The sequence below is a fragment of the Crinia signifera genome, chromosome 1, assembly GCF_055691185.1.
Source record: "Crinia signifera chromosome 1, ASM5569118v1, whole genome shotgun sequence".
Classification (NCBI taxonomy): Eukaryota; Metazoa; Chordata; class Amphibia; order Anura; family Myobatrachidae; genus Crinia; species Crinia signifera.
The window spans coordinates 82342942-82369948 of NC_139217.1; the positions used below are offsets into that span (position 1 = coordinate 82342942).

General features: G+C 43.8%; 1 protein-coding gene across 2 annotated transcripts in view; it reads left to right on the forward strand.

The window, feature by feature from the left end:
• Nucleotides 1–25385, forward strand: part of LNX1 (ligand of numb-protein X 1) — a 157059-nt gene extending 131674 nt beyond the window's left edge. For both annotated transcript variants that reach the window (XM_083168393.1, XM_083168392.1), the window contains 2 exons: nucleotides 17807–17965; nucleotides 20914–25385. In XM_083168393.1, coding sequence (XP_083024519.1) covers nucleotides 17807–17965; nucleotides 20914–21049 — 295 coding nt within the window. In that variant the 3' untranslated portion in view covers nucleotides 21050–25385. The remainder of the gene's footprint in view (nucleotides 1–17806; nucleotides 17966–20913) is intronic.
• Nucleotides 25386–27007: the final 1622 nt, after the last annotated feature.

Here is a 27007-nt window from a genome sequence, read left to right on the forward strand (position 1 = left end):
ACAATCAACCCATAACGTCCATATTACAGGCTAGGTTTGAAAAATGGCAGTAAGGAGCTGATTGTTTATCACTCTTCATTGTATCACTTTTTTGAAGCTTGACACATCTGGCCCCCTGAATTACAAGCATACAAAAATGGGCAGGACCCACCAATACCACTCCAGCCCCTCAGGCTTCCTGTGAAACAGTGGGGCCTCTCTAATGTGTGCTTGGCTCTGACACATCCACAGGGAACCCCAGTCAGGTCCGGTGCAGGCTCAAAAGTGGCCCCCTGTACTGAGTGGTGACCTTGGGGAACTTGGTGGAAACTACCCAGAGTTGCAGCACCCACTACAGTGGCAGATAAACGCATACATATACCATGAGGGGATGTGCAAATGTATCTCATTAGGGGGGGGGGGTCCGAGTATAATTGGTCTCAAGAATGGTCTATATAGTATATGATTATTTCCCGTGTCTGTGTTTGTTGCACTAGTAATAGGTTATATACAATTCATTTATTTTTTAGGAGTGGGGATGTTGAGATACACTTGTGTTTTTGGAGTTGGATTGTTTCATTTGGTGTAAAAGATTGTTTACTGGCATATGCTAATTTACTGTAAATACGCTAATTGTGTCCTAAACGTGTGTGCTATACGTGCACGTGTATGAGCTTGTCTTGTAACTCCAGATGGTTTTGAACCATGGAAATGAATTGAGGGATAGAGAGATCTATAGATGTAATGTTAGTCTAGTACATTAGCACGGGCATAGGTCATAGGGTCGACTGCTTAAAGGTTGACATACATTATGTCGATCACTAAAGGTCAATGGCTTAGGTTGACACAAAAAATAGGTCGACATGGCTACGGTCAACAGGGTTGGAAGGTCGACACAAGCCTTAAGTCAACCGTCAAAAAGGTCGACATGACTTTTTTTGTCCCGAATTTTGACATGAACACTGTATGAGTGAACCTCGTCCCCGCACATGACTCGGGTATGAAATACCGCCTGTTGGCACAGGTCAGCAAAAAAACCTCATAAAAAACTCTTGTGGACCATTTGACAGTCAACCGTCCCATTGTCGACCTAATGCTTGCATCGACCTTCTGGCCCTGTTGACATTAGCCACGTCGACCTATTTCATGTGCCGACATAAGCCCTGTTGACCTTTAGTGGTCGATCTAATGTATGTCGACCTTCATAGTGTCGACCAAGCGTCCGTTTCCCCATTAGCACAGCAATATTATCCCTACTGCCAGCACAGAAAGGGTCGTATGACAATTGCCTGGCTGAGGCCAGATGTTCTGCACACATTCCAGTGAAGAACTTGCTGTGTTCTTAGAACCTTCCATCCTTGCACTGTGTGTATATATGTATCTGGTCCCTGCTCAGGAAGCAGCTGTGTGTGTGTAAACCAGATCTCACTCCAGTGCATTGTAAAAGCACACAGCGACTGCATGGACCGACGTGGCTGCAGATGAAGAAGTTTACAAACGGTTCCATTGTTACTGTTTGAAGAAGTATAAAATCATCAACATATCACATTCCAATAACAGTAATGTAGATCAAAGGCTGAAAAGATGGAAACTATGTGGCACTTCTGTCATTTATGAAGGAATAACTAGAAAGAGCATATTAGTAAATAGACCGTGTCATGCAACAGCCAGAATAATATTAACATGAATGTCAAAAGAAAGTCCGAGAAACAGAGGAGCTTCTGGTTATAATAAAGAAATTGCTAAAGGGAGGAGAGCGTGAACAATATAATAGCCTACACAATACCTATTAAAGAAATGGAAGGAAACAGGGAAATAGAAGTCGGTCCAGGTTTTTATTTTGTTTATTAGTCATCATTAGGTTCGTCTGCAGATTATGAATCTGGCAAAGCAACACAAGGAACAAGCATTAAACTCCAGCCCTTCAGGAAGGCGGTTACTGACACTTCATACTGTATTTGATTGTTCAGCTATAGTATGAGTGATGCCGGAGACAAATATTGTTACAGCTTTCCCTCTGTTAGCAGTGACTGACCACTGGCCTACTCCAGTCCTTATCCTGTGCTATGGGAGGAAATGACCCTGGCTTGCCACACACACACACACATTGTAAGCACTGTTACTGTGTACAGCATTTTATATAAATACATGTAGGCATACTTGCCTACTTTTGAAAACTAGTTTCAGGGAGATTATAGTTGGTAGTAGAATTGTGCACAGCGCCCCATTGAGGGGGCGTGTCATGCTCAGGTACTTATGTAGTATCTGGGCGCCCGATATTTTAATTGTATGCCTTAAGTTAAGGCATACAATCAGATGCGATATCGCATGCGATGCGATGACCCGATTTTTCCATAGGATTCAATGTTAAAATGGACTGAGTCCATTTTAACATGGAATTCAATGGGAAAAAGGGGTCCTTTTCATACCCCTACTATCCAAGTGGGCATGGAGTTGGATATAAACCTGTGGCGAGCGTAGCGAGCCACCGAGCCTGAAGCGTGGCGAGCGTAGCGAGCCCCGCGAGGGGACACAGAATACGTCCCCTCGCGGGGCTCGCTTCGCTCGCCGCGCTTCGGGCTCGGTGGCTCGCTACGCTCGCCACAGGTTTATATCCAACTCCATTCCCACTTGGATAGTAGGACCCGTGTCAGAAATGCATGTAGCGTTCATTGTGGGGTCATTGTGTTTTATCACCAATGCTGGGAAATGGCGCTGATGATTCAATAAAAATGTATCTAGCTCTCATTCCTTTTTTCCACAAAAATGTGCCAGTGTAATATGGGCTAGGTGAAATGAGGGAGATTGCTAGACTAATGAGGAAGAGAGGGAGATAGTGATTGCTGCTATTTTCAGGGAGTCTCCTGCATAATGCAGGAGTGTAGGTAACTATGCACGTAGGTAGTATTTTATTTGGCAGACAGACTAAACTATCCTAAGCAGGTGTAAATTGCCTTCCTTTTGTATTATCCTATCTATCTATCTATCTATCTATCTATCTATCTATCTATCTATCTATCTGTGCTAATTTCATGATAGATTAAATCCTCAGCACCAAAAACCAATACTCTGACGTAACCAATGTAGAGACTTGACCCCTTCCATTGAGGGGAAGTCATTCATGTACAGGCCTATCTGCCCACTCACATCACACCCAGACACCCAGGGGGCACTTATTTTTATGCAGACCCCATTCTTACAACACACATTGAAGCCCATTCAGTATCTTGAGTGAAGCAGCTGACACAAAATGCATATGATATGGAGGCTCAGGCTGTCATGCATGAGCAGTGTACTAAATATAGTGAGACCTGTCTGCATTCAGAATCAGGGCCTTGTATTTATATTGGCAAATTTCAGAGCATCCAGAATACATTGTTTCTCTTGGACACCTTCTTCAATCCAAAATCCTTTATTAACTTGCTGGACTCAAACAAAGTTTTTTTTGTTTTGTTTTTGTTATCAATGGAAACCTCTGTTCATGTGCTACAATGTATTTAGAACAAATATTTCAAAAGCTTACAAGGCAAGTAAAACATCTCCCCAAACAAAGTTTGGGCATCAAGTGCACTGTGTGCTTGTAAAATATTCTGCATAACACTAGTAGTTGTTGCAGAACCAGATAAATGATCACTCAACATTTACTCACTATGCCAATTAGGAACATGGAGATGAATCATCCGTTCACAGTGTCAATGGGCCACACTCGGCAAATGCAGTCCTTGTACTGTTAAGCTCTTGTAGCTTCCAAATGACATTTACCAGTGAGTGTTACGTTGAAGTTAGTAGAATTGGAGTGTTTGGCCTGAAGACACCTGGTAAGCACAGCTTTGTCTGTGATCATGTAAGCATTAGGGAAGGTGAATAGAGACATGGGGCATTATTCAGGCCTGTTCGCTCTGCTGCGAAATTGCAGCATAAGCTATTATCGGATGGCTGCGGTATGTTGGGTGCATCCATAGCTAGTAGGGTTGATTGACACCCTGCGGCCATTTGGGGGCAGTAACCATGCGTTTTCTGGGAGTGCCTAAGAAAACGCAGGTGTTTCCTGGCTGTTGGGAGGGAGTACCGCTGAGGTCAGCATTTTGACCTCCCCATTGCCTTCGCAGCACTGAGTAAGTATAGCATGGGGCAGCCTTTCCTTGCTCACTGGGCACCAAAAACTCGCAGAACAGTGTGCAGGTCTGAATCGGTGTCGTGGAGTAATATTATATTGGCTTGCATTATGTCATCTTTTGTTCAGCCTAAACAATGGAGTAAAGGTGCTGTACAGTTACAGGAGCACGATACAATGGGATCCATATCATGTAACAAAGTATACTTTATTTATAGCCTCCAAACTTTCAAGCGTTCCCTGAAAACTCACCTCTTCAGGCAAGTTTATCATATTCCGGAACCCCCACACAACCTCCAGTAGCAGTCATATCTAATTGCATCCCATCAGGAAAGTCTTGTAATCTGGTGGGACTGCCATGCTATGGAATTCTATCCTTATGTATCCCTCCTATTATCCCTATAGATTGTAAGCTTGCGAGCAGGGCCCTCCTACCTCTATGTTGGCTTGTTTCTACCCAGTTTGTTTAATCACTATTGTTTCCCATTGTAAAGCGCAATGGAAAATGCTGCACTATATAAGAAACTGTAAATAAATAAATAATAAATAAATACTGCCATTTACTGCTACCTAATTTACATCCCAAACACTGAATATATAGTATAGAATCAGCGCACACAATATTAACAAGGAAATCATCGATTCAGGGCCCAATTCAGCCCTGATTGCATGGCTGCGAATTTGTAAAACTGCCAATTATTGATGAACTGCGCATGTGTTTGGGCTGCATTGCTTGTGTCTGATGCCCAGGTGGTGATGAATTCCTGCAACTTTTTTTGATCGCTGGCCATTCGCAAGATGATTGCAGTGGATGTGTGGGGGTGAAACCAGACGTTTTATAGGAGTGCTTAGTAAAATGATAGGCAAGCAAAAAAAATGCAGGAAGGGACAGGGAGAATGTGGGTGTGCCAATGGCAGTTAGGGGAGTGTTTGTGACATCAGCTCCAGCCCAGATGCGCCTGTTTTTCATTGCACCACCAAGTACTGTAAACCTCTGGCTTATCTGAGCATGCGATGACTTGTACCCACTGTAAAAAATCATTCGATGGTGAGTCTGTTCTGATGAATTTTTGACATATTTGCTCAGCTGTGAATGGATGTGCATCCATAAACATCCATTCGCAACAGTGAGAGCATTAATTCGCAAGAGACATTTGTCTCGAGCAGGGCGGTGGCTTAACTTAAGGCTGGCTGCAGCGAATTCACACCAGTGTGATCAGGTTAGAATTACCCCACCTCAGATTTGAGTGGCTGAGTTCTAGAAAAGATGCCAAAGTCCTACTTACAGATTCAGTGTATCATATAGTGTCATGGATTCTGCAGTGCAACCGTATCAAACATCAGGACTTGTACTGCTGCTGGATATACAATGTATATATCAGCGTAACTGCTACATAAACATACACATCCAACATGGCCACAATTATACCGCTTTCACACTGCCAAAACGTTTCAAAAACCGGTATTTTGAAACTGTATTTAAAACGGGTCTGAGCCTTCACATTGCAGTAGATTACCGTTTTAAATACCGTTTAAGTACCATTCACATCAGTCAACCCGTTTAATCCCCTGAACATGTTTCAAGGCAGAATGCAGGGGAGAGCCTATCACAGGTATGTAGTCTGTTGTATTTACTAAATACCGTTTCAGAGCCATTCTCACTGCATAAAAAACTGTTTTGCAACGTGTAGGACTCTTTTTAAACCCTTTTTAAACGTTATGAAATACCTGTTATCTTTAACCGGTAAATCAACTCTGGCACTTTCCCACGGCAGCCTTAAGCGTTTTGAAATGGGGAAAAAAACGGCAATATACCGTTTAACATGTGCGGTGTGAAAGGGGTATTAGAGTTTCCCTGTTCAGAGATGTCTGCAACTCTAATAGGTGGAATGCCACTAATTTTAGTAAGTGTACTATACAAGTTGTGTAATCTGCCGGTAGGGAAAACTATGACGCCATACAAGCGTAATGTATGAAAGGTAACAGCAAATTAATTACTAGGAAAAAATTTTAAAACATAAAAAAAATTACAAAGAGGAAAAATATGTATTGAAAATGTCATTTTAATTACCGTAATTAAGAATTAAAAAAATGTAACTTTAACGTTTTATAATGTAATAATATAATTGATAATATTTATATTTTCATTGCAATATGGTTTTTCATATTGAATTTTCACTTTATTGTCTGCTGACTGATGTTTAATATGTTTAAGCAGTAATCCTAGTCACTTGGTTTGCAGCAAACCTACTGTAGCTCCTGATTTGCTGATTGCAAACCCAATACAAAAATGCGCAAAGCCAGATGGGGCAGCGTGAGGTACCATTGCAAGGACAACTCTCCCCTTCCCAGCTAATTGCATCAAGTCCATAATGTAGTTCAGGGAGGAGGTGCTATAACATTTGAAAATAAATAAATAAATAGAATAGAATTCAGTGGTTGAGTGTCCCCTAGTGGCCAAAGTTCTCTCAAAAGTCTTGTACAAAACAGGACTGTTATGGAGGTATCTTTTGTGTTACTGAGAAATTGCTTGCTCAGTACCTGTATGTTGTTGAATTACCACTCCCATTTGTTTGTCTACTTGTTTTTTGGTACAAGATGTTGGGAGTTTTAATCATCAGCAGATGTCGTTTAAGGTTTCCTAATACTACGCAAGATAAAGATTAAAGATAAATCTTGGTTTACTTTAATAACCCATTTTTTTTTTCTTTTAACAATTGAAAATGATCGCTCCCCTGGACAGGATTTATTACCCATTTCAGTGGAAAGAATGTAAATGAGTCCAACCTGTTCTTGATATTGAACAAAGTGTTCCGAGACTGAATTTTTTTTACTCCATTTGTGTATGTACAGGAACAAGGAGGTCTCCATTTCACAGGGGCATTATGGGGAATCTACTAAGGGGCCATTCTGTTCAGGAATTTCAAATTTCTCTACTTCACCTTAAGAAAATTGAGAATTCATTGGCCAAATACTGTAATCTAGTAACAGCAATTTTATCTATAATCAATCATATTCAGGCCACATGGGGGTAATAGCATGTGAGAATCAGAAAGTGAGATATTTGGGGGGGGGGGGGGTGCATTCAATCCCAGCCGAATTCCTGGCCAGGCGGAAAATCGGCAATAATGCTGAGATTTTTATTCAATCATGGGCGTTTTCGTCAGTTTTTTAGTCCATTTTCGCTGCCGTTTCACTTTTATTTTGGGGGGGGGGGGGAGAATCTGGATGGGCAAAAAAGGCTGCAAAGATCGGTGAAAACGGTGACGGGTTTGTCAAAATACCGGAATTTGCGGCAATTTCACAGGTTTTCATCGATGCACTGGGATTGACTAGGGCGAGTCGAATTTGCCCAAAAAAAAAACAGTTAAAAATTGCAGATTTTTTCACCTGACAAAAAATTTGACTGGGATTGAATACCCCCCTTGGTGAGAATTCTTTATTATTATTATTTAGGTTTTTTTTAAGCGCCAATCATTTACATGGCAAAATCAACCTGGTTTGGCAGTGTAAATGATTGCCGCTTTTAAAAAACTGGATAATTTTCACCAAATCTCTCACTTTCTGATTCTCACACCCTATTACATTGCCCCCCCCCCCCCCCTATGTGTTTCAATGGTCCATGTATTTCAATGGACTTTACAATGTGCGTGCTAGATTCAGAAAGCCCATTGAAATTTGTGGGATAAACTTGGGTACAGAAGGAAATGAAAATAAACCACAAAAACTATCCCTCGCCCAAATCCCAGATAAGCAGATTCAACTAAAACATGGGGTAACCCTGCTATAATGGCACCCAGAACAAGGCGTGGAAAGATTGTACTATTACCAGGAACACGCAGTGTAGGAAAACGTGAATAGGACGGAGTCCACAAGGAGCACTTGGAGGGTTGGAAGTATAAGAGTTTCTGTATAATTATCCTTACACTAATTTAGTTTCACTAAGGCCACAGAATGTAATTTAATATTAAGCTGCAGTATTTCTGCCCAAATAATTAGACTCATTTCATGGAAACTGTTCCTTTACAACACTTGGACAGTTGTCATATTTTAATTTTATCATCACCAAAAGTAATTGACTCACTCTGGTGCCTGGTGACCTTGAGTGTTAACTTATGTGACCTTGCAGGCCTCAGATTCCACATCTGGAATCCCTTTCAGTTTTCCTGCCAAGATGCACATTACTGAGTATAAGAGATTCATTTCTCCACAATCCTAACTCATCACCCCCCTGCCCCCTTATTTAACGCGCATCCTTGTGGGGCTACTTCTCAAAATCTCCAGGCTGTAAACACAGTGTCCTAAATGTATAAGAGGGGAAAGTTAATTATTGTTTTTCTTGGAATGATGTTAATACACATGATACATTTATTATCTGTGCATTTCTAGCCGTGATTCTTGGATAAACAACAGCTTAGCCCCTTTGTGTGCTAGAACATGAGACAAAGAGCTCTTTTACTATAGAGGGGTTCTGCAACTATAGCACACGGAGCAATATCCCCACAGCTGTTGATATTGGGGGATGTGGGGTGCTGGTATCGGCAAATGCATTTACATTTGCCGATGGCGGCTGGGTGTTGGGGGGAATGGGGGCCATGCTGCATTCTCCATTCTGCAGCATGGCCCACCTATAAGATCTGCTCCATAGCAAAAATAGACTGTGCCTGCACTGCCCTTGCGGGGTTCTGCATCGGTACCACAAGCCCCTTAACACTGTGCAATTTTGGCTAACTTTCCTTAGGAATTTGACTATATAGTCAAAATCATAACGAAAGTTAAGACAAAATCGCACTGTGTGTGTGTGTTTGCCCCTTTAGGGCCTGATCCGGACCAGATTGCTGCTGTGCGAATTTCAAGAGCCCTGGGATCAGTTAGCCACCGCCCATAAAGAGTGAAATTCCACCCCTGCGAGCCTGGGTCCCTGATGTGCAAATCCATTTACAACTCACTCACCATCAAATGTGACCCTTCCATAACTCTGCGACAGATACAGTTTGATCGAGGACGGTGCTGGTGTCACACACCCTCCCTGAAAACAGCTCCGCACAGCTGTGTTTTCCTTGACAATACCAGAAAACAGCCGTTACCACCCCCAAAGTAATGATTTTTGTTGCTGTTTGGCGTATTGCATGCTCACTACGATCCATACACATGTGCAGTGTGATATTGATCAGCTTGTGAGTTTGTACAACAGGATCAGGTCTTAATATCCCCCTTAGTGCTTATGTATGGTGTTTCTAGTGCTGTGCCGTCCAGGATTTTGTGCTGCATTAGCCAGGGCCTAGTGCTGCGCAAGCCAGGATCTTGTGCTGCATTATTTATTTATTTATTTATGAACAGTTTCTTATATAGCGCAGCATATTCCGTTGCGCTTTACAAAAGGAGACAGTGATACAACAAACAGGGTATTTACAGACAGTCAAAGGTAGGAGGGCCCTGCTCGCAAGCTGACAAGCTATAGGGAAATAGGCATTGATACATAAGAATAGATACTGTATAGATGCCACCAGAATGCAAAGGTTCCGGGTGTGCTGTAAGATACGGTGACCCAAGAGTTTGGCCATTGGTCAGGAGGATGGAAAATGTGACAAAGAAAGAGAGTGGATATGTGTGATCTGTACAGTGGGCGTGGATAGTGGGATTTACACGGTCCACAGCTGTGGCTTCCACTAGTGGCACTGAGGGTGGGTTTCAATAGTGTTCCCCTAGGGCCACGTCTGAATCCAGGCTTTCCGGCTTCTTAGCGGCTATCTATGTGACTCGAGATTCAGACGCAGTTGCGTCTGAATCTCGCGTACAGTTTAGAAGCCCCGGCATCGCTGTGCCGGGGTGTCCACTTTAACATACCCCCGTTGTCAGCGGTGCCCAGGCGCTGCCTATTTCACTGTGGAACTACAAGTGCCACAGTGACATTGACCTGTCAGCGCCTGGGCAGCGCTGCTGCTGCTGCTGGCCGGCCGCTACGCTGTTTACGTACAGCTAGAGCGGCACAAGCTCAGTCAGACAGAGCTAGAGCGGCACGCGCACAGTGAAACAGAGCCTCTGGCAGGCTGCCAAGTTTCTGTTACAGACTGTGCGCGCGGTGGCGCCGTGAAACTACAGAAGTACCGTAACTTATCTAGTTTTTCTTATCTTAAAATCCGAAGTTAACAAAAATCATTTACCATCACCTATTCACAAGATATATGTAAAAATATACAGAATGAGACTTTAAAATATGATTTACTGCAAGATACTGAACCCAGCCACTTCAGCCATATTAAACACCGCAATGTTAGCTTGGATTGGTCACAGAGGGCAATGTATATGGCGGCCCAATCTTTTTACCTATATGGATAAATTGCTGATTGAGCTATATTAATTGTCCATTGGAAGTGGCATGTGTGTGTGTTGGCAAGCTCGGCATGGCGTTGTGTCGCACACAGCCCATTTATTTATTACGTATTTATTAACAGTTCCTTATATAGCGCACACATATTCTGCAGTGCTTTACAGAGAATATTTGAACATTCACATCAGTCCCTGCCCCAGTGGAGCTTACAATCGATATTCCCTACCACATACACATTTATTCTGGGTTAATTTTGTTGGGGGATGCAGTTACCATCCCGGTGGTCGGGATCCCGGCGCTCAGAATCCCGACGCCGGAATCCCGACCGCCGAAATGCCGACACTTTCTCCCTCCGTGGGTGTCCACGACACCCCTGGAGGGAGAATAAATTAGTGTGCCGAGCGTAGCGAGGCACCGGGCCCGCGTGGCGCGCGTGGCGAGCGCAGCGAGCCCGCAAGGGGGGGGGGGGCGATCCACGTCCCCCCCTTGTCGGCATTTCGGCTGTCGGGATTCCGGCGTCGGGATTCTGAACGCCGGGATCCCGACCGCCGGGATTCAATACTGAATCCTTGTTGGGAGCTAATTAACCTACCAGTATATTTTTGGAATGTGGGAGGAAATTGAGTGCCTGGAGGACCCACGCAAGTACAGGGAGAATATACAAACTCCACACAGTTATGACCGTGGTGGTAATCGAACCCATAAACTCAGTGCTAACCATGACATCTTCTGTTCTGTCCTTCATGACAAATGTTGTGACTTGGTCTGCGTCACAGCTATGGCACTGTCAGTACAATACCAGCTACCATATCAATTTACTTGAATCACTTGCTTGAAGCAGTCTGGTCATTCTCCTCTGACCTCTTTGATTTACACGGCTTTTAGTCCACAGAACTGCAGCTCACTGCATGTTTGCTTTTATCATTTGTGCACCGTTCCCTGGTAAATGGTAATTCTAGAGACTGTTGTATGTCAGAATCCTAGGAGGTTACCAGTTTTTGAGATTTTCAAACCATCCCACCTGGCACAAACAATCATTTCTCAGTCAATGGAATTTCTCAGACCAATAACTGATCCTCTTAATCTTGGCTGTATACTTTGATGTATTGAGTTGCTGCCACATAATTGGCACATTAGATATTTGTGCATGGGCACGTGTATACCTAATAAACTGGTCTCAGAGTGCCATCCATTCAGACACAATAGCGTCAGTGGGGTCAGCCATTGTTGGTCTGTAACAGCTGGCTCGCAGTTTGTGGTTCCAGTTCGTCCCAAAGGTGTTTGCTAAGGTTGCGGTCAGCGCTTTGTGTAGGCCACTCAAACTCTGCCACACCAAAACATGTTGTGTATATATCTCCTATATATTTGGCTACATCTGTCACTCAAAGTGGGTGTCTGTGTCTATAACGCTCTGTTCCTGGACTTTCCTCTTAATGTGTGATTGCCTTCATCTGTGCTGAACACCTTTCTGAGAAATTAACCTGTTTAAAAACAGGTGATGGCAATCATACATTAAGGGGAAGTCTAGAAACAGAGCATTGTGTCCCTCCTGGAGAGGGTCATGTTGGGAGGTATGTGACAGAGAACCAGCCCAGTGAGCCCACAGACAGTGCCAGACACCCACTGCCTTCCCATGTTGCCCAGCACTGCTACTCCACAGCCACCAGGTGAGCGCCCCCTTCCCGCGATTTGCGGCAAAACCTCCCCCCCCGCGCGCCCCCCCTCCCGCGATTTGCGGCAAAAATACTCGCTCCCCCGCAACCCCCCTACCGCGATTCGCAGCAAAAACACCCCCGCGACCCCCCCTCCCGCGATTCGCTGCAAAAAGAACCCCCCCACGACCCCTCCCGCAATTCGCGGCATAACCACCACCCCGCGACCCCCCGTCCCGCGAATCGCGGCAAACCCTCCCCCGTGACACCCCCCCCCCCCCCCCGATTCGCGGAAAAAACACCCCCCCCCCGCGACCTCCCTCCCGCGATTCGCGGCAAAAAGGACCCCCCCGCGACCCCCCCTTGCACGATTGGCGGCACCCCCCCTGCGACCCCCCTCCCGCGATTCGCGGCACCCCCCCCCCCCCATAACCCCCCCCCCGCAATTCGCAGCAGCCCCCAGGATTAAATGGCACATGCAAAACACTGACATTGGCTAGGGTCGACAATGAAAAAGGTTGACATGAGTTTTTGAGGATTTATTTTTACATTTTTTAATTTTTTCATATTCATTGTCATGTGTCGACATGGACACCAATGAAGTGGCACACTTATGTCAACATTTACATGTGTTGACCTTTCTGTGTTGATTTTTTCTTGTGGCGATTCACGTCACACCACCCGCAACCCCCCCTCCCGCGATTCGCGGCACCCCCCGTGACCCCCCACCTCCCGCAATTCGCGTCAACCCCCCACCGGAACCCCTGTGAACCCCGCCCTCCCGCGATTCGCGGCATCCACCCCCGTGACCCCCCTCCCCGCAATTCGCGGCACCCCCTGTGATTCGCGGCAGCTCCAGAATTAAATTGCACATGGAAAACACTGACATGGCTATGGTCGACAATGAAAAAGGTGACATGAGTTTTTGAAGTTTTTTTGTCATTTTTTGAATATTTTCATATTCATTCTCATGTGTCGACATGGACACCAATGAAGTGCCACACTTATGTCAACATTTACATGTGTTGACCTTTCTGTGTTGATTTTTTTCTTGTGGCGATTCGCGGCACCCCCGCGACCCCCCCCCCCTCCCGCAATTCGCGGCAACCCCCCACCGGAATCCCCATGAACCCCGCTCTCCCGCGATTCGCAGCACCCACCCCCGCAAATCGCGGCACCCCCCGCGATTCGCGGCAGCCCCAGGATTAAATGGCACATGCAAAACACTGGCACGGCTATGGTCGACAATGAAAAAGGTTGACATGAGTTTTTGAAGATTTATTTCATTTTTTGAATGTTTTTCATATTCATTGTCATGTGTCAACATGGACACCAATGAAGTGGCACAGTTATGTCAACATTTACATGTGTTGACCTTTCTGTGTTGAGTTTTTCTTGTGGCGATTCGCGTCACACCCCCCGCAAACCCCCCTCCCGCGATTCGCGGTACCCCCGTGACCCCCCACCTCCCGCAATTCGCGGAAACTCCCCACCGGAACCCCTGTGAACCCCGCCCTCCCGCGATTCGCGGCACCCAACCCCGCGACCCCCCCCTCCCGCAATTCGCGGCACCCCCCGTGATTCGCGGCAGCTCCAGAATTAAATTGCACATGGAAAACACTGACATGGCTATGGTCGACAATGAAAAAGGTTGACATGAGTTTTTGAAGGTTTTTTTTTTCATTTTTTTGAATGTTTTCATATTCATTCTCATGTGTCGACATGGACACCAATGAAGTGCCACACTTATGTCAACATTTACATGTGTTGACCTTTCTGTGTTGATTTTTTCTTGTGGCGATTCGCGTCACCCCCCCCACCCCCCGCAACCCCCACTCCCGCGATTCACGGCACACACACACACCCCCGCGATTCTCGGCACCCCACCCCGTGACCCCCCCTCCCGTGATTCACTGCACATCCCCCGCGACCCCCCCTACCATGATTCGCCGCAACCCCCGCCCCCGTAACCCCCCTCCCGCGATTTGCGGGAACCCACCCCGCGACCCCCCTCCCGCGATTCTCTGCAATCCCTCCCCTCCCGCGATTCGCAGCATCCACCCCCCCACAACCCCCCCTCCTGCAATTCGCGGCACCCCCCGCGACCCCCCCTCCTGCAATTCGCGGACACCTAAGTTGCAATACAGGGCATCTTTCATACAATTCTAACCATATTTCTCATATACAAACGTTCACCAATTAAGGGGGCGCAGCCCCTTACGACGGTGTGAAGAGCGCCCGTAGGGCGCGATGAATCACCTAGTTATATTTTATTAGGATTCAGCGCTCAACCTGTGCCTGAAACTGATCAGAAAAAGATGTAAACAAAGTAGCTTGAAACAAATAATGAGTTTCACACATGTGCCATATTTTTCTCTTGGTCCTTCCTATCTGTAATAGACACAGTGTAGATGATTCTGGGAAGTGCTAGGAATCTGAGGAGGAGCGTGATGTGTGTGTTGTTTTAGTAACACTTGCTGATTAAGGCCACAGGAGGTAAGAGGCCAGAGGTCAGGCTCCTAGTTACGCAGTAAAATCCTAACAGGTTGCATATGTAAAATACACATTATATAGACAGTAAAATGCTTTGCTGCTTTCTGAAGCCATAAAAAAGCAGCGGACATTCCCCCCCATGCTTCACATGTTTTACAGTAAATGTGTATTGTAACATAAATCATACAATGTCAGATGGCTTTCAGCATTGTCACATGTAAAACTCATGGTTTTACATTTGCTGGTTCTATTTCTGTTGTCATCTGGTGAAGATCCTGCTGCAGCAGGATGAGATGAGCACTCAGTGGATGAGTCCTTCGTACACTCAGCTCACTTGCTCAGATCCAGAGTATACTGTGCTATCCTGACAACTCAAGTCTGCCACCTAGTAGTACAGGCATTCCCAACCACGGTCCTCAAGGCACACCAACAGTGCAGGTTTTGTAGATATCCAGGCTTGAGCACAGGTGACTTAATTAGTATCTCAGGGATTCTGATTAAACCATCTGTGCTGAAGCCTGGATATCACTAAAACCTGCACTGTTGGTGTGCCTTGAGGACCGTGGTTGGGAATGCCTGTAGTAGTATGAGAGACATGTGCCAGCACGGAGGCCAGCAGTGCTGTGTTCTCGGCTGTTTCCTGAATGGATAGAAGAATAACTTTTGTTTTCAGTGACGTCACATAGGCACAATGTGATGCTATTGTAGCACATTGATTGTATTGAACATTACAGGAGCTGATACTGAGTTGAACGTAAGTCTGTCTGTGGAGCGTAGCTTGCGTGTCCTAGCTCTGTGCGTGTTCCGCTTCTGTGTGCACGCAAGCACAGGAGATGTAGCGTCTTACGTATAGCAGTCACATTTCCGGTTAGTAGTTATGCACTAACATCACTGGGCTGTAATGGGACATTCTCACTTAGGCTTAGGTCAGTGTGGTCATGTGGATGGAACTGTGGGCTATATACAGAGCTGGAGGTGCGCGAGTGCATCTTTAACCCTTTCAGCGCCAACATTGCTGTGAGAGATGTGCAAAATATCCACTAAAAATACCAGCGCCGCTCACATTGGGTGTAATATTTAACTAAGCTTCAATTAATTTGGCTTGGCTGTATTTGTATTTACTTATAATAATAGAACAGTCGCTGTGAGCGGCACTGGCATTTTCAGCGGATATTTTGATGAGCAACGTTGGCACTCAAAGGCAGTGGCGTAACTATGGAGGGTGCAGGGGATGCAGCTGCTATGGGGCCCGGGCCCTTGGGGGGCCCCATAGCACAGCAGGCATCCCCTGCACCCTTTTTCCTTATGCTCGCTTGGCTGAATGGCAGTGTCGGTGGTGCCGTCTCTGCCCCCTCCCCCCGCTAGCGACGATGCGCTGCTACATAATGAAGGGAAGGTGGTGGTCCGGCTGTATCAGCCTTCCCCCCTCTCCCTGCTTTGATGCTGCCGGGGACTGACGTCACTATCTAGTGACCAGCCCCGGCGTGAAACACGCTGTGCTGCTTGCCTGCTCTGTGTGGGAGACCCAGGCCCTGGGAAACAGGAGACACGGAGCTGTCAGTGCAGGAAAACTCGGCACTGACAGCATCAATTGTACTGGTAAGAGGGGGAGGGGAGGGGGAGGGAGGGAGGAACAGGGCAGCCTGAACTGTGGGTCGGAGGGGAGAGGATGTGAATAGAAGAAGAAAAAAGTGATGCAGGTACCCCCTTCTCATTTTCTTCCCTGCTCTCTCTCTCTCTTTCTCTCTCTCTCTGTCTGTCTGTCTGTGTCTCTCTCTGTATGTCCTCTCTCTCTCTCTCTCTCTCTGTCTGTCTCTCTGTCTGTATGTCTGTCTGTATGTCTCTCTGTATGTCTCTCTGTCTGTCTCTCTCTGTCTGTCTCTCTCTCTGTATGTCTGTCTCTCTGTATGTCTCTCTCTCTCTGTGTATGTCTCTCTCTCTCTCTGTATGTCTCTCTGTGTCTCTCTCTCTCTCTCTCTGTGTCTCTCTCTCTGTCTCTCTCTTTCTCTGTATGACCCTCTCTCTCTCTCTGTCTCTCTCTCTGTATGTTTCTTTCTCTCTCTGTATGTCTCTTTCTCTCTCTGTATGTCTCTTTCTCTCTCTGTATGTCTCTCTCTCTCTCTCTGTATGTCTCTCTCTCTCTCTGTATGTCTCTCGCTCTGTCTCTCTCCACCTCCTCTCATTAATCCCTCCCCACCATGTCTCTCCTTTTTTTCTCCCTCTCTTCTGCTACAACCTCCCCTTTACACCCCCACCCCTTCCATATAATCTCTCTCTCTCCCTCCCCCCCCACACACCTGTCACCCTCTTCTCCTGTGGCGAGGGGGGGGGGCCCTTTCAAAATTTTGCTATGGGGCCCAGAAGGAAGTAGTTACGCCCCTGCTCAAAGGGTCAGGCCTGCAGTCCTCAATCTAATAGCAATTTTTGTTTCTGATAATGGAACGTCTTTAAGATGGATTTGTAGCTTACTGAGCTACAACTACAGAATTACAATATTAATCCAGCAAACAATATAGAATATACTGTATGAAAGCTATGTAAAAGAGGCCTTGATGTGCAGAGAGGTACCACCAAGTGAGGTGTAAGAACCACCAAGTGAAGTGTATGTCTGAGAACTGGGACAGGGGACATGGTCACATCAGTAATGGTGGCCTAAAGGTGCCCACACACGCACCGATCCTGGCGGTGCGATGCTATACGATGGGGTGCGCGCTCCCGCAGCACCTCATCGCACAGTACAAAAAGTATGTGCTGCACATACTTTTTGTACTAGCTTTTTTATCACATAGCATCGCATCGCATGCACATCGTATGCACAAGGCATACGATGCGATGCTGTGTGTGCTAGTTAAGCCCACAACGCACGCCGGGATCGGTGCGTGTGTGAGCACCTTAAGATCTCCCCCTCACTCCCTGCCAGGCACGCCAGTAGTATCAGCAGTAGATGCACAGAGCGCCTGTTCACCACTACTACCCTGTTGCAGCAGCAAATGAGACTATTCTGCTCAAATAGAGATTTGAGAGGTTTTCTGTGTAACTGTATCTTCATACCAAGTGTCCTTCCAGGATTCCTTGTAAATTCTTGTGTGTGTTTGATACAAATACTTGGTATGTCCATATCTGAAATGACAGTCAAATAAAAAAGTGTGATATGGGCCAAACCAAACAGCAACATAATTGAGGAAGGCTTCAGAGTGATTAAGCGATGAATAAACACTTCCATGTCTCTGTGTTTAGGTATTTATACAGCTGCAGAGAGATTGTGCTGAGGAGGAATACAGCGGGGAGCCTGGGTTTCAGCATTGTAGGAGGTTCTGAGGACTGCAACCGGAACAAACCATTCTTTATTAAATCCATACTAGAGGGCACCCCCGCATACAATGATGGAAGAATCAGGTAATTGCTTTTACTACCTGTGTGAGTGACGCCATGTGTGATATTAGGTACAGTAGCTGAGAATGGTTTACTGGGCCTCCCAAGTGCTCTCAGCGACCCATGATCACTAGTATACTGTCACTGCCCTCTTTATTGTGCAATGTATTCTCAGAACTCTATCACAGGGCACATACAGTTGTGCTCATAAGTTTACATACCCTAGCAGAATTTGTGATTTTCTGGCCATTTGTCAGAGAGAATGTGAATGATAACTCACAAACTTTTCTTTCACTCATGGTTGGGTGAAGCCATTTATTGTCAAACAACTGTGTTTACTCTATTTAAATCTCAATGACAAAAGAAACTACCCAAATGACCCTGATCAAAAGTGTACATACCCCAGTTCTTAATACTGTGTATTGCCCCCTTTAACATCCATGACATCTTGAAGTCTTTTGTGGTAGTTGTGGATGAGGCTCTTTATTTTCTCAGATGGCAAAGCTGCCCATTCTTTTTGGCAAAAAGCCTCCAGTTCCTGTAAATTCTTTGGCTGTCTTGCATGATCCGCACAATTTATATCTCTCCAGAGTGGCTCAATGATATTGAGGTCAGGAGACTTAGATGGCCACTCCAGAACTTTCACTTTATTCTGCTGTAGCCAATGACAGGAAGACTTGGCCTTGTGTTTTGAATCATTGTCATGTTGGAACGTCCAAGTACATCCCATGCGCAGCTTCCTGGCTGAGTGCGAATTTTCCTCCAGTATTTTCTGATAATATGCTGCATTCATCTTGCCATGCATTTTGACCAAGTTTCCAGTGCCTTTGTAGCTCACACATACCCAAAACATCAGCGATCCACCTCTATGTTTCACAGTAGGAATGGTGTACCTTTCAGCATAGGCCTTGTTGACTCCTCTCCAAATGTAACATTTATGGTTGCGGCCAAAAAGTTCAATTTTGGTCTAATCACTCCAAATAGTTGGTTACAGAAGTTTTGAGGCTGGTCTCTGTGCTGTTTAGAGTATTGTAAGTGGGATGCTTTGTGGCATTTGCGTAGTAATTGCTTTCTTCTGGCGACTCGACCATGCAGCCCATTTTTCTTTAAATGCCTCCTTATTGTGCATCTTGAAACAACCACACCACTTTTTTCAGAGAGTCCTGTATTTCAGCTGAAGTCATTTGTGGATTTTTCTTTGCATCCCGAACAATTTTCCTGATAGTTGTGGCTGAAAATTTTGTTGGTCTACCTCAGTGGTTCCCAACCCTGGTCCTCAAGAAACACATCTTTTAAAATGTGTTTGATTAATGAGTGCACCTGCCAGGTGAACTGGAAAATGTGCACTGTTGGGGGTAATTCAGGACCAGGATTGGGAACCACTGGTCTACCTGACCGTGATTTGGTTTCCACAGAATCCCTCATTTTCCACTTCTTAATTAGAGTTTAAACACTGCTGATTGGCATTCTCAAACACTTGGATATCTTTTTATATCCCTTTCTTGTTTTATACAGTTCAATTACCTTTTCCCGCAGATACTTTGACAATTCTTTTGTTTTCCCCATGACTCCAGACACGTCAGTGCAACACTGAATGAAAGATGCAAGACTAAAAACTCACTGACCTATTACACACACACACACACACACACACACACACACACACACACACACACTGATTACAAGCAAACAGATAACAGGTGAGGATGGTTACCGTTAGTAGCCATTCAAAACCGTTTGTGTCAACTTGTGTGCATGTGATCAGGCCAAGATCTCCAGGGTATGTAAACTTTTGATCAGGGTCATTTGGGTAGTTTCTGTTGTCATTCTGATTTAAAAAGAGTAAACACAATTGTTTGACAATAAATGGCTTCACCCGACCACTAACCATGAGTGAAAGAAACGTTTGTGAGTTATCATTCACATTCTCTGAAAAATGGCCAGAAAATCACAAATTCTGCTAGGGTATGTAAACTTATGAGCACAACGGTATTTGTAATGCACACCAGAACGATCCTGATCATTAGCAGATCATGAGCAGATAGTGTGATGGTCACACGATCTGCATACGATCCAATCCCAATCTGACCTGGATCTGTATCCTGTTGAATGGATCTTTTACAGATCTTACCTGCAGCAGATAGGATCTGTAAAACGACCAGCGGGGACGCGCTTCGGATCTAAACGTACAAAACCTGCCTAATTTACCAACAATCAACATACAATCAGTCGGAATTGGATTGAAATTGGGGGAATTGAGGCCGAATTGTTCTGGTGTGTACCCTACATATGATTTTACAGGACAACTCAAATGGACAATTATTTTTTTGCAGCAAAATGTGCTAATGCCGCAGTCAGACTTCCAGCCAAGTATCACTTTCATTTTCATTAAAATTCTAGTTTTATTACCTTTTATGTTCTTCATAATACACAAAATAATAAGGTAAAATGATATATATTTTTCAATCCTTATGTTATGTGCTTTTACGCCTAGAAAAAGGCAACAGATGTATTTCTCAATTGCTTATGTAAAGTTGGGAAAAGCATCAGGAACATAACGCAATGACTCTATGTAATGAGTGATTGTCGTCTGCTGCATATTAGCACATTACATCAGTGGCGCTTTGTGGCCTGGAAGTGAGCGAGCCAGGCAATGCGAGGTTCTGCTTCCTACCCCAGCCTGAGGACACCACTAGTTTGACCAGCAATTTTTTTTTATCTTTGAGTAGATTAAGGTACCCTACACAGTTCGTGCTATGTGACCTTGCTGTGCCCTTTACTGTCCTTTATTAACATACCAGGTACAAGTAAAATAATTTGATATTGGTAAATAAAAAAATGGGCAAGTCATTTACAGTTTTATTGTATTGACAAAACATTGAAAAATTTGATTGGGTCATAAATTTGAAAATCCCATCACTCCTAGTATTTGATTATGAAAGGTGACCTCTAACGATCTGTCTTTTCTCCAGGTGTGGAGACATACTCCTGGCTGTGAATGGGAGGTGTACATCTGGGATACCGTATTCCCTCCTAGTAAGGATGCTGAAAGAATTGAAAGGAAGAGTGGTTCTAACAATCGCGTCATGGCCTGGCTCCTTCTTGTAGGCAATGTGTCACTGTCACGTATTTCACATTCAACATTACGTACTGCTCCTGTGTTCGTAATACCGGTATTGGGTTTCCCTAATGTGCACTGTTTGTCAATATTGGGTGTAAATGATCACAGATGTGTTAAACATGCATGCAAGAAGATGCGGTTTTAAAACGCCAGAGATCAAAGCACTTTACACCATGTAACTGTTTAGATGTGTATCTGTTGTCTGACGAGTGTATCTGTGTTTTACTCCCAGTATTGACTCTGTTAATACTGACTTTTGTCCTGTGTATTACATTGCCATACTGTATACATTTACCAGCCACTGCTACTGTCTGTGAAGTACAAGGATGTGGCCGCATATTGTGGCAATAATTAATGGTAGTGTTACTATTGCTACGTCTATCACTTGTGGAATCATCTCAGTATTCGGTTGTTACATTGAAATTCATCAGTAACCTAATTTGGAAGGTAACAAAAATGGTACAGTATATACAGTTTGCTTAACCTGCCAAATCCAGAGCTGCAGTAATCTATTTATACGAAAATGAGGTCAGCCAATGGCCGGTCAGAATGTCTATCAGTTCCTAGACGGTCAATCAGGGCCCTCCATAATCCCATCAGATTACCAAGTGACCAAGTCTTGAGTAGGAACTGTGACAGATCTAGTGTGAAAAGTCTTAGCTGTGATCTGGATGGAATCGGTCATGTTTCAGGACATACTGTCAGCATGACACTCGCGTGTCAGGGATGAGCTCATCTCTTCACGCATTAAGTTTTTTTATGACAATTCCATTTGACTGGCAAGTAAGGGGGTAAACTGTAAAGTTGGGCATCTGTCAGCCACTGATGAAGCCACCATGCACAAATAAGCATGAACTAGCCCTCTGCACACTTCCTGCACTTTGTATAATGTTCTGTGATACATCATAGTACAAAGATACAAAGAGCCGATTCCTAGGAATTTGGGAGCTAATTTCTTACAGGACCCTGCGCTATAATTCAGTATGGTATTATCTTGAGAAAGTATTAAGGCTTTATTCCAAGTGTCTTAAAAAGTTTTTAATATTACGGGGCAGATTTAACAATAAGGTGTATTTATGGTATCACTCTTTACTAATTCTAAATGGTGAGAATGAATCAGTCAGTCAGCTCTGATTATAAATTTGAAAAATGAGCTGATTTGAGATTGGACCAGACCATTTAAGATTGGGACAGAGAATATTGTTATTGTTAAATTTGTCCCTAAATATTGTCGTATTAGCCCCATACATTATCTTGGTGCTTTTGGGGTGAGGATGTGCACATCCTTTAAAATACTGTTCTCAAGCGATTACTAGACCATCATTGGAAAATCTTCCATTCACAGGTGCAATGTATGTTTTACCCTATATCTCGTCCCCATACTTTCACAATCAGTTAATGATTTATATAGAATGCTAAGATCCACCCATTATCCAGAACAAATCTGAAGCACTTTGCAAAAGCCACAATATCTTGGGCTAGCAAAGCAGGACATGACATTCCAGGTGTATAAAAAAAAGTTATATTCTGTGTTGTTTTGCTGGTTTGATGTAAAGGACACTTAGGGAATCATTTACTCATGAGTGCTAAAACGCGTTGCGAATGATAAAACTTGTTGGGTATAATAAATGGTGCGTCAGCCAATCTGCTCTTAACTGCCATGTGCTTGAAAAATTATATTTGGGAGCTGATTGGCCAAATCACCCCCATCATACACAAGTTTGTAAATAAGCCCCATAGTGTCTGATTATCACTACCAGAGGCTTGTGTTGCAGTTAGTCATGGACCAATTACAACAAAGTAACACAACAGGTTACAGCACTGTAAGCTCAGTAAAAAAAAAAAACTTAAAACACTACAGTTTGTATAGAACAATATGAATTTGAACTTATTCAGGGACTTATATAGGACCAAATAGTGATAGAACATTCTTAGGTGATATAATAAACATGGAGGGGGAGGACTAAGTGGGAGCTGTGGGGGTTATTCACAGCGAGTCGCATCATCTCCAGTGAAGTGGGTAAGATACAGGAGGGCTTGCTCCACCCCTTGGTGAACTTTACCAAATGCAGCAAGTATGGAGTGATAGGGTTACACTAGGACCAGCGTTTTAGGTCATTGTTGGTTTATTGTTAACACTCTCTTGGCTGAATAAAAAACAAATAAATAAAATGAAATAAACAAAGAAATTGCTCAAAATTGCACTGCTAAAAAAAAATGCTCCAAATATAAATCAATCAATATTATAAGAGCATTTGTTCTTCTGATGTGGACCAACAATAGAAACCTAGCCTGAAGCCCAGAGATCTGCAGGTTCAGTTATATGCAATTCCCAAACTATTAACCAATAGCCATGGAGGGGGCAACTTTTAAGACGGTGGCTTGTGATTGGTCCTCCTGCTTTTTAGTTAAGCGGTCAGGGAAATGAAGCCAATTCTAGGAAAATACAGTGGTTCTGCACTTTGTTACAATTATTAAAGTTGTAATGAACACACACATGCTGCAGAAAGTCACATCACATTCCAAGGCTTCTGCGGTAATTCTGCAATGTGTCCGAGGTATGCAGCTGCAGCAACACTACACGCAATTATGGATCGTTTGGCAAAAGCTCAGTTACAGATAGGTAACTAGTGATAGATATGGTTCCTGGCCACACAATTTAGGTATACAATGTGGAACCACAATACACCAATCTTATTATTTATTTCCATCTTATATTTTATCTATTATACATATTGAGTGAATGCTTTGGTTGACATTAGCATCTGCATGATAAAACAACTATTGTTGGCTGGACCAATCCACATTCAGTCTGTTCATTCTCGACATCCAATCAGGCCACAGCAATCACTAGTTTCTGATGAATTACCAAGGTGATTGTTGGGTCAGCTGATTAAATGGCCGCCTTTATGAGTAGGTGATGGGTCTTCTAACACAAACAATTTCAGGGGTGGACAAGAAGCAGCCCTTCTGCTGAACTCCACATCCCAACATGCCCTGACAATTTTAACATGCCTTGATAGCAGTATAATCCAAGTTCTTTGTATATCACACCCTATAAACATTAACCCTTTCAGGTCCAATGTCTAGGTCAGGCTCAACAGCCCTAGCGCTAGTAGCAGATCCAATGGTGAGCCACTTTAAAATAAGAACATTAACATCGTTCAACATTCAATGCAGACCATTTTTCAATAATAATAATAAAAAAAAAAACATTAATTTAAACCAGAATGTTATTGCAAAAAAACAATTGGACTGCAAAGGGTTCAAGGGGTATTTATCAAAGCTCATAAAATTGCAAGAAAGGCGGTGGGATTCAATTCAGGGTGAAGGGTACTTAAACACCAGCAACAGCACCCCTTTTCACACCCTTCACCCATCCGAATGCCGAGTCGCACAAAAGTGCTCACTACACTCTGGGAGAGTGAACCATTTTGTGTGAGACCTCACTTCCGTCAAGTGTGGCAGCCACAATGAAGCATGCACAGCAAAAGAAGTCCCCAAAGTACCAGACAATCCTTACATTTTATAGGCTGTTTAAAAAATGACAGGAACCAATTGTTTGTTACTTTATGACTCATAATTTTGCCTGCATCCATGCTTTTGATAAATACCTCCTTAATCTTATTTAAATATTTTGCACTGCAAATATAAATTTTGGCTTTGTACATCGTCATAAAAAGATCCTAGACTCGGCAAGGAGTGACCAGGCCGAGCTCCTCACATCACCTCATACAAAAGTTTACATTCCATCATCTGCCTGTTTTGATAAGTAACCCTGCGCAATGCAATGGACATCTCCACTGCGCATTTTGCAGGGGACCATAGTCTTAGGAATTAGTCAAAGCAAAGTTCCACCAAACGCTACAGAACTAAACTTTGTACATATTAATTTGGTGACACACTTACAAGTACGCACCATAGTTTACAGACATGATCTTGAACCATGTACATTAATATAGGAATATTGTAGAATACTAAAAATCCCCTGTATCACAAGATGTGCCTGACAATAGTATTTTCAATACAGATCTGAACAAGACTCCTTCCTGTCTTCTTTCTAACACTTTTGTCTTTGCTGTTGTATTTTTAAAAAGTAAATATGTTACATTGCTATTTACAGATGAATCGTTTTGAATTTGTGAAGTGTAAATTGAAAAAAATAAAAATAAAATAAAAAATAGTGATTTTTTTTGACTGGTAATCAATTGCATGTCAAACCATTTAAAATATTTTTCTAATCTAGATAATGGGTTTCTACAAATGTTACTGTTGAATATTTTTTTTTCTCATGTGTCAACGAGATTATTTTTTGTAAAAGTATTGTTTCTTAAACTGTGTATAAGTGAACAAAATTATATTTGATGTCAATAAAAGTCTACTTCATTTATATTGTACAAATGTCTGGTTCCTTTTTAAGAGTCCTGCCTGACCTTTCAAACAATATACAGGAATGTTGAATATAACCCAACTTTTAGTAGAAAATTGAGAATTGCTTCAGAATCCTTCTCAATCTCTCCCTCACCTACCCTTGATCCAAACACCCTCTCCATCTACCAACCCATCTTTCTACTCCCTTCTGCCTTAAAACTCCTCAAGCATAATGTCTACAACCACCTTACTGTCTTTCTTTCCTCTCACTCCCTACTTGAACAAGAAAGGGGGGGGGGGGGGGTATGCTGCGCTTATACAATAAAAACGGTGTATGATAGATTTAAAATATATAAACTTTTAATAAATGTTCATGCAAAATTGCATGTTCAAGCATGCTGGAATGAGTTAAAACATAATAAACATGAAAATGGAAATAAAAAATATGGAATATAATAAACAATAATAGCAGCGGTGCATTTAGTATTTATAGTCCCCAATGTCCTCTGACTTGTCCAATGTAAATGGGGAGTCTCACAGCGGAGATGTGCAAAAGTCTGTTGGTACCAACATATTTGTGGATTCCTCAAGTTAGTGGCGAGGTGGCGTTCCTCTAGTAAGATGGCAGGAGCTGTATGATTGCAGCAGGCTGCATATGCCGGTCTCACTGGATGCCAATTTGGTGAGGATAAGTTCTCCAATACACAATCTTAAGGATGAATGAAAATGAAGTGGGGCTCCTAGATCGTTAGCAGAGGCAAAGATTGAAGGTGACTTATGGTGCCCATACACGCACCGATCCCGGTGTGCGTTCTGTGCTTAACTAGCACACATCGCATCATATGCCTTGTGCATGCGATAAAAAGCTAGTACAAAAAGTATGTGCGTGTATGGGCACCATTAGTCAGACTGCACCTAATAACTAGGTTCTCTTCTTTTCTCTCTCTCTCTCTCTCTATATATATATACATACATACATACATACATACAAGTGCGTCCTTTGTAGGTGAACTCATTAGCTCTTTTGACTTCCAATAACATATCTAGGCTGATTATGTCACTGTGACCTCACTCCTCACTTGTGTCCTCCAATTGTCTCTCTCTTATCTCTTCTTGGATGTTTCAGAACTTTCTTAAACTTAACACGTCTAAAGACCCCCATACATTAGTTTGACTTGACAAGTCAGACCGGATTGTCCCGGGAGGGATCACATGCAATTAGGCACTTCATGTGCCAAGTTTTGCATGTAATAAATCGCATGCAACTCCTGGGGAGCTGCAGACTCTGGTGAGGGAACGGAAGCGGGGGGGAAGGTGCCGTTCTCCGGCCGGCTGTACATAAGATTTAGCATATCTTATGTGCAGCCCGTGTCCAACCTACAGACTCAGATCCGATAAACACGGGACCATGCATTGGGTCGGAGGAGAGGTCTACATGTGCAATTTGGTCTGATTTTACAGCCTGATTCATCGTAGTGCATGGGGGGCCTTTAGATTGAGCTGATCATCCTCCCACACAGTCTGTTTCTGTTGATGGCTTCCTCTAGCCAAGTGCAATGTCTTGGAGTAATCCT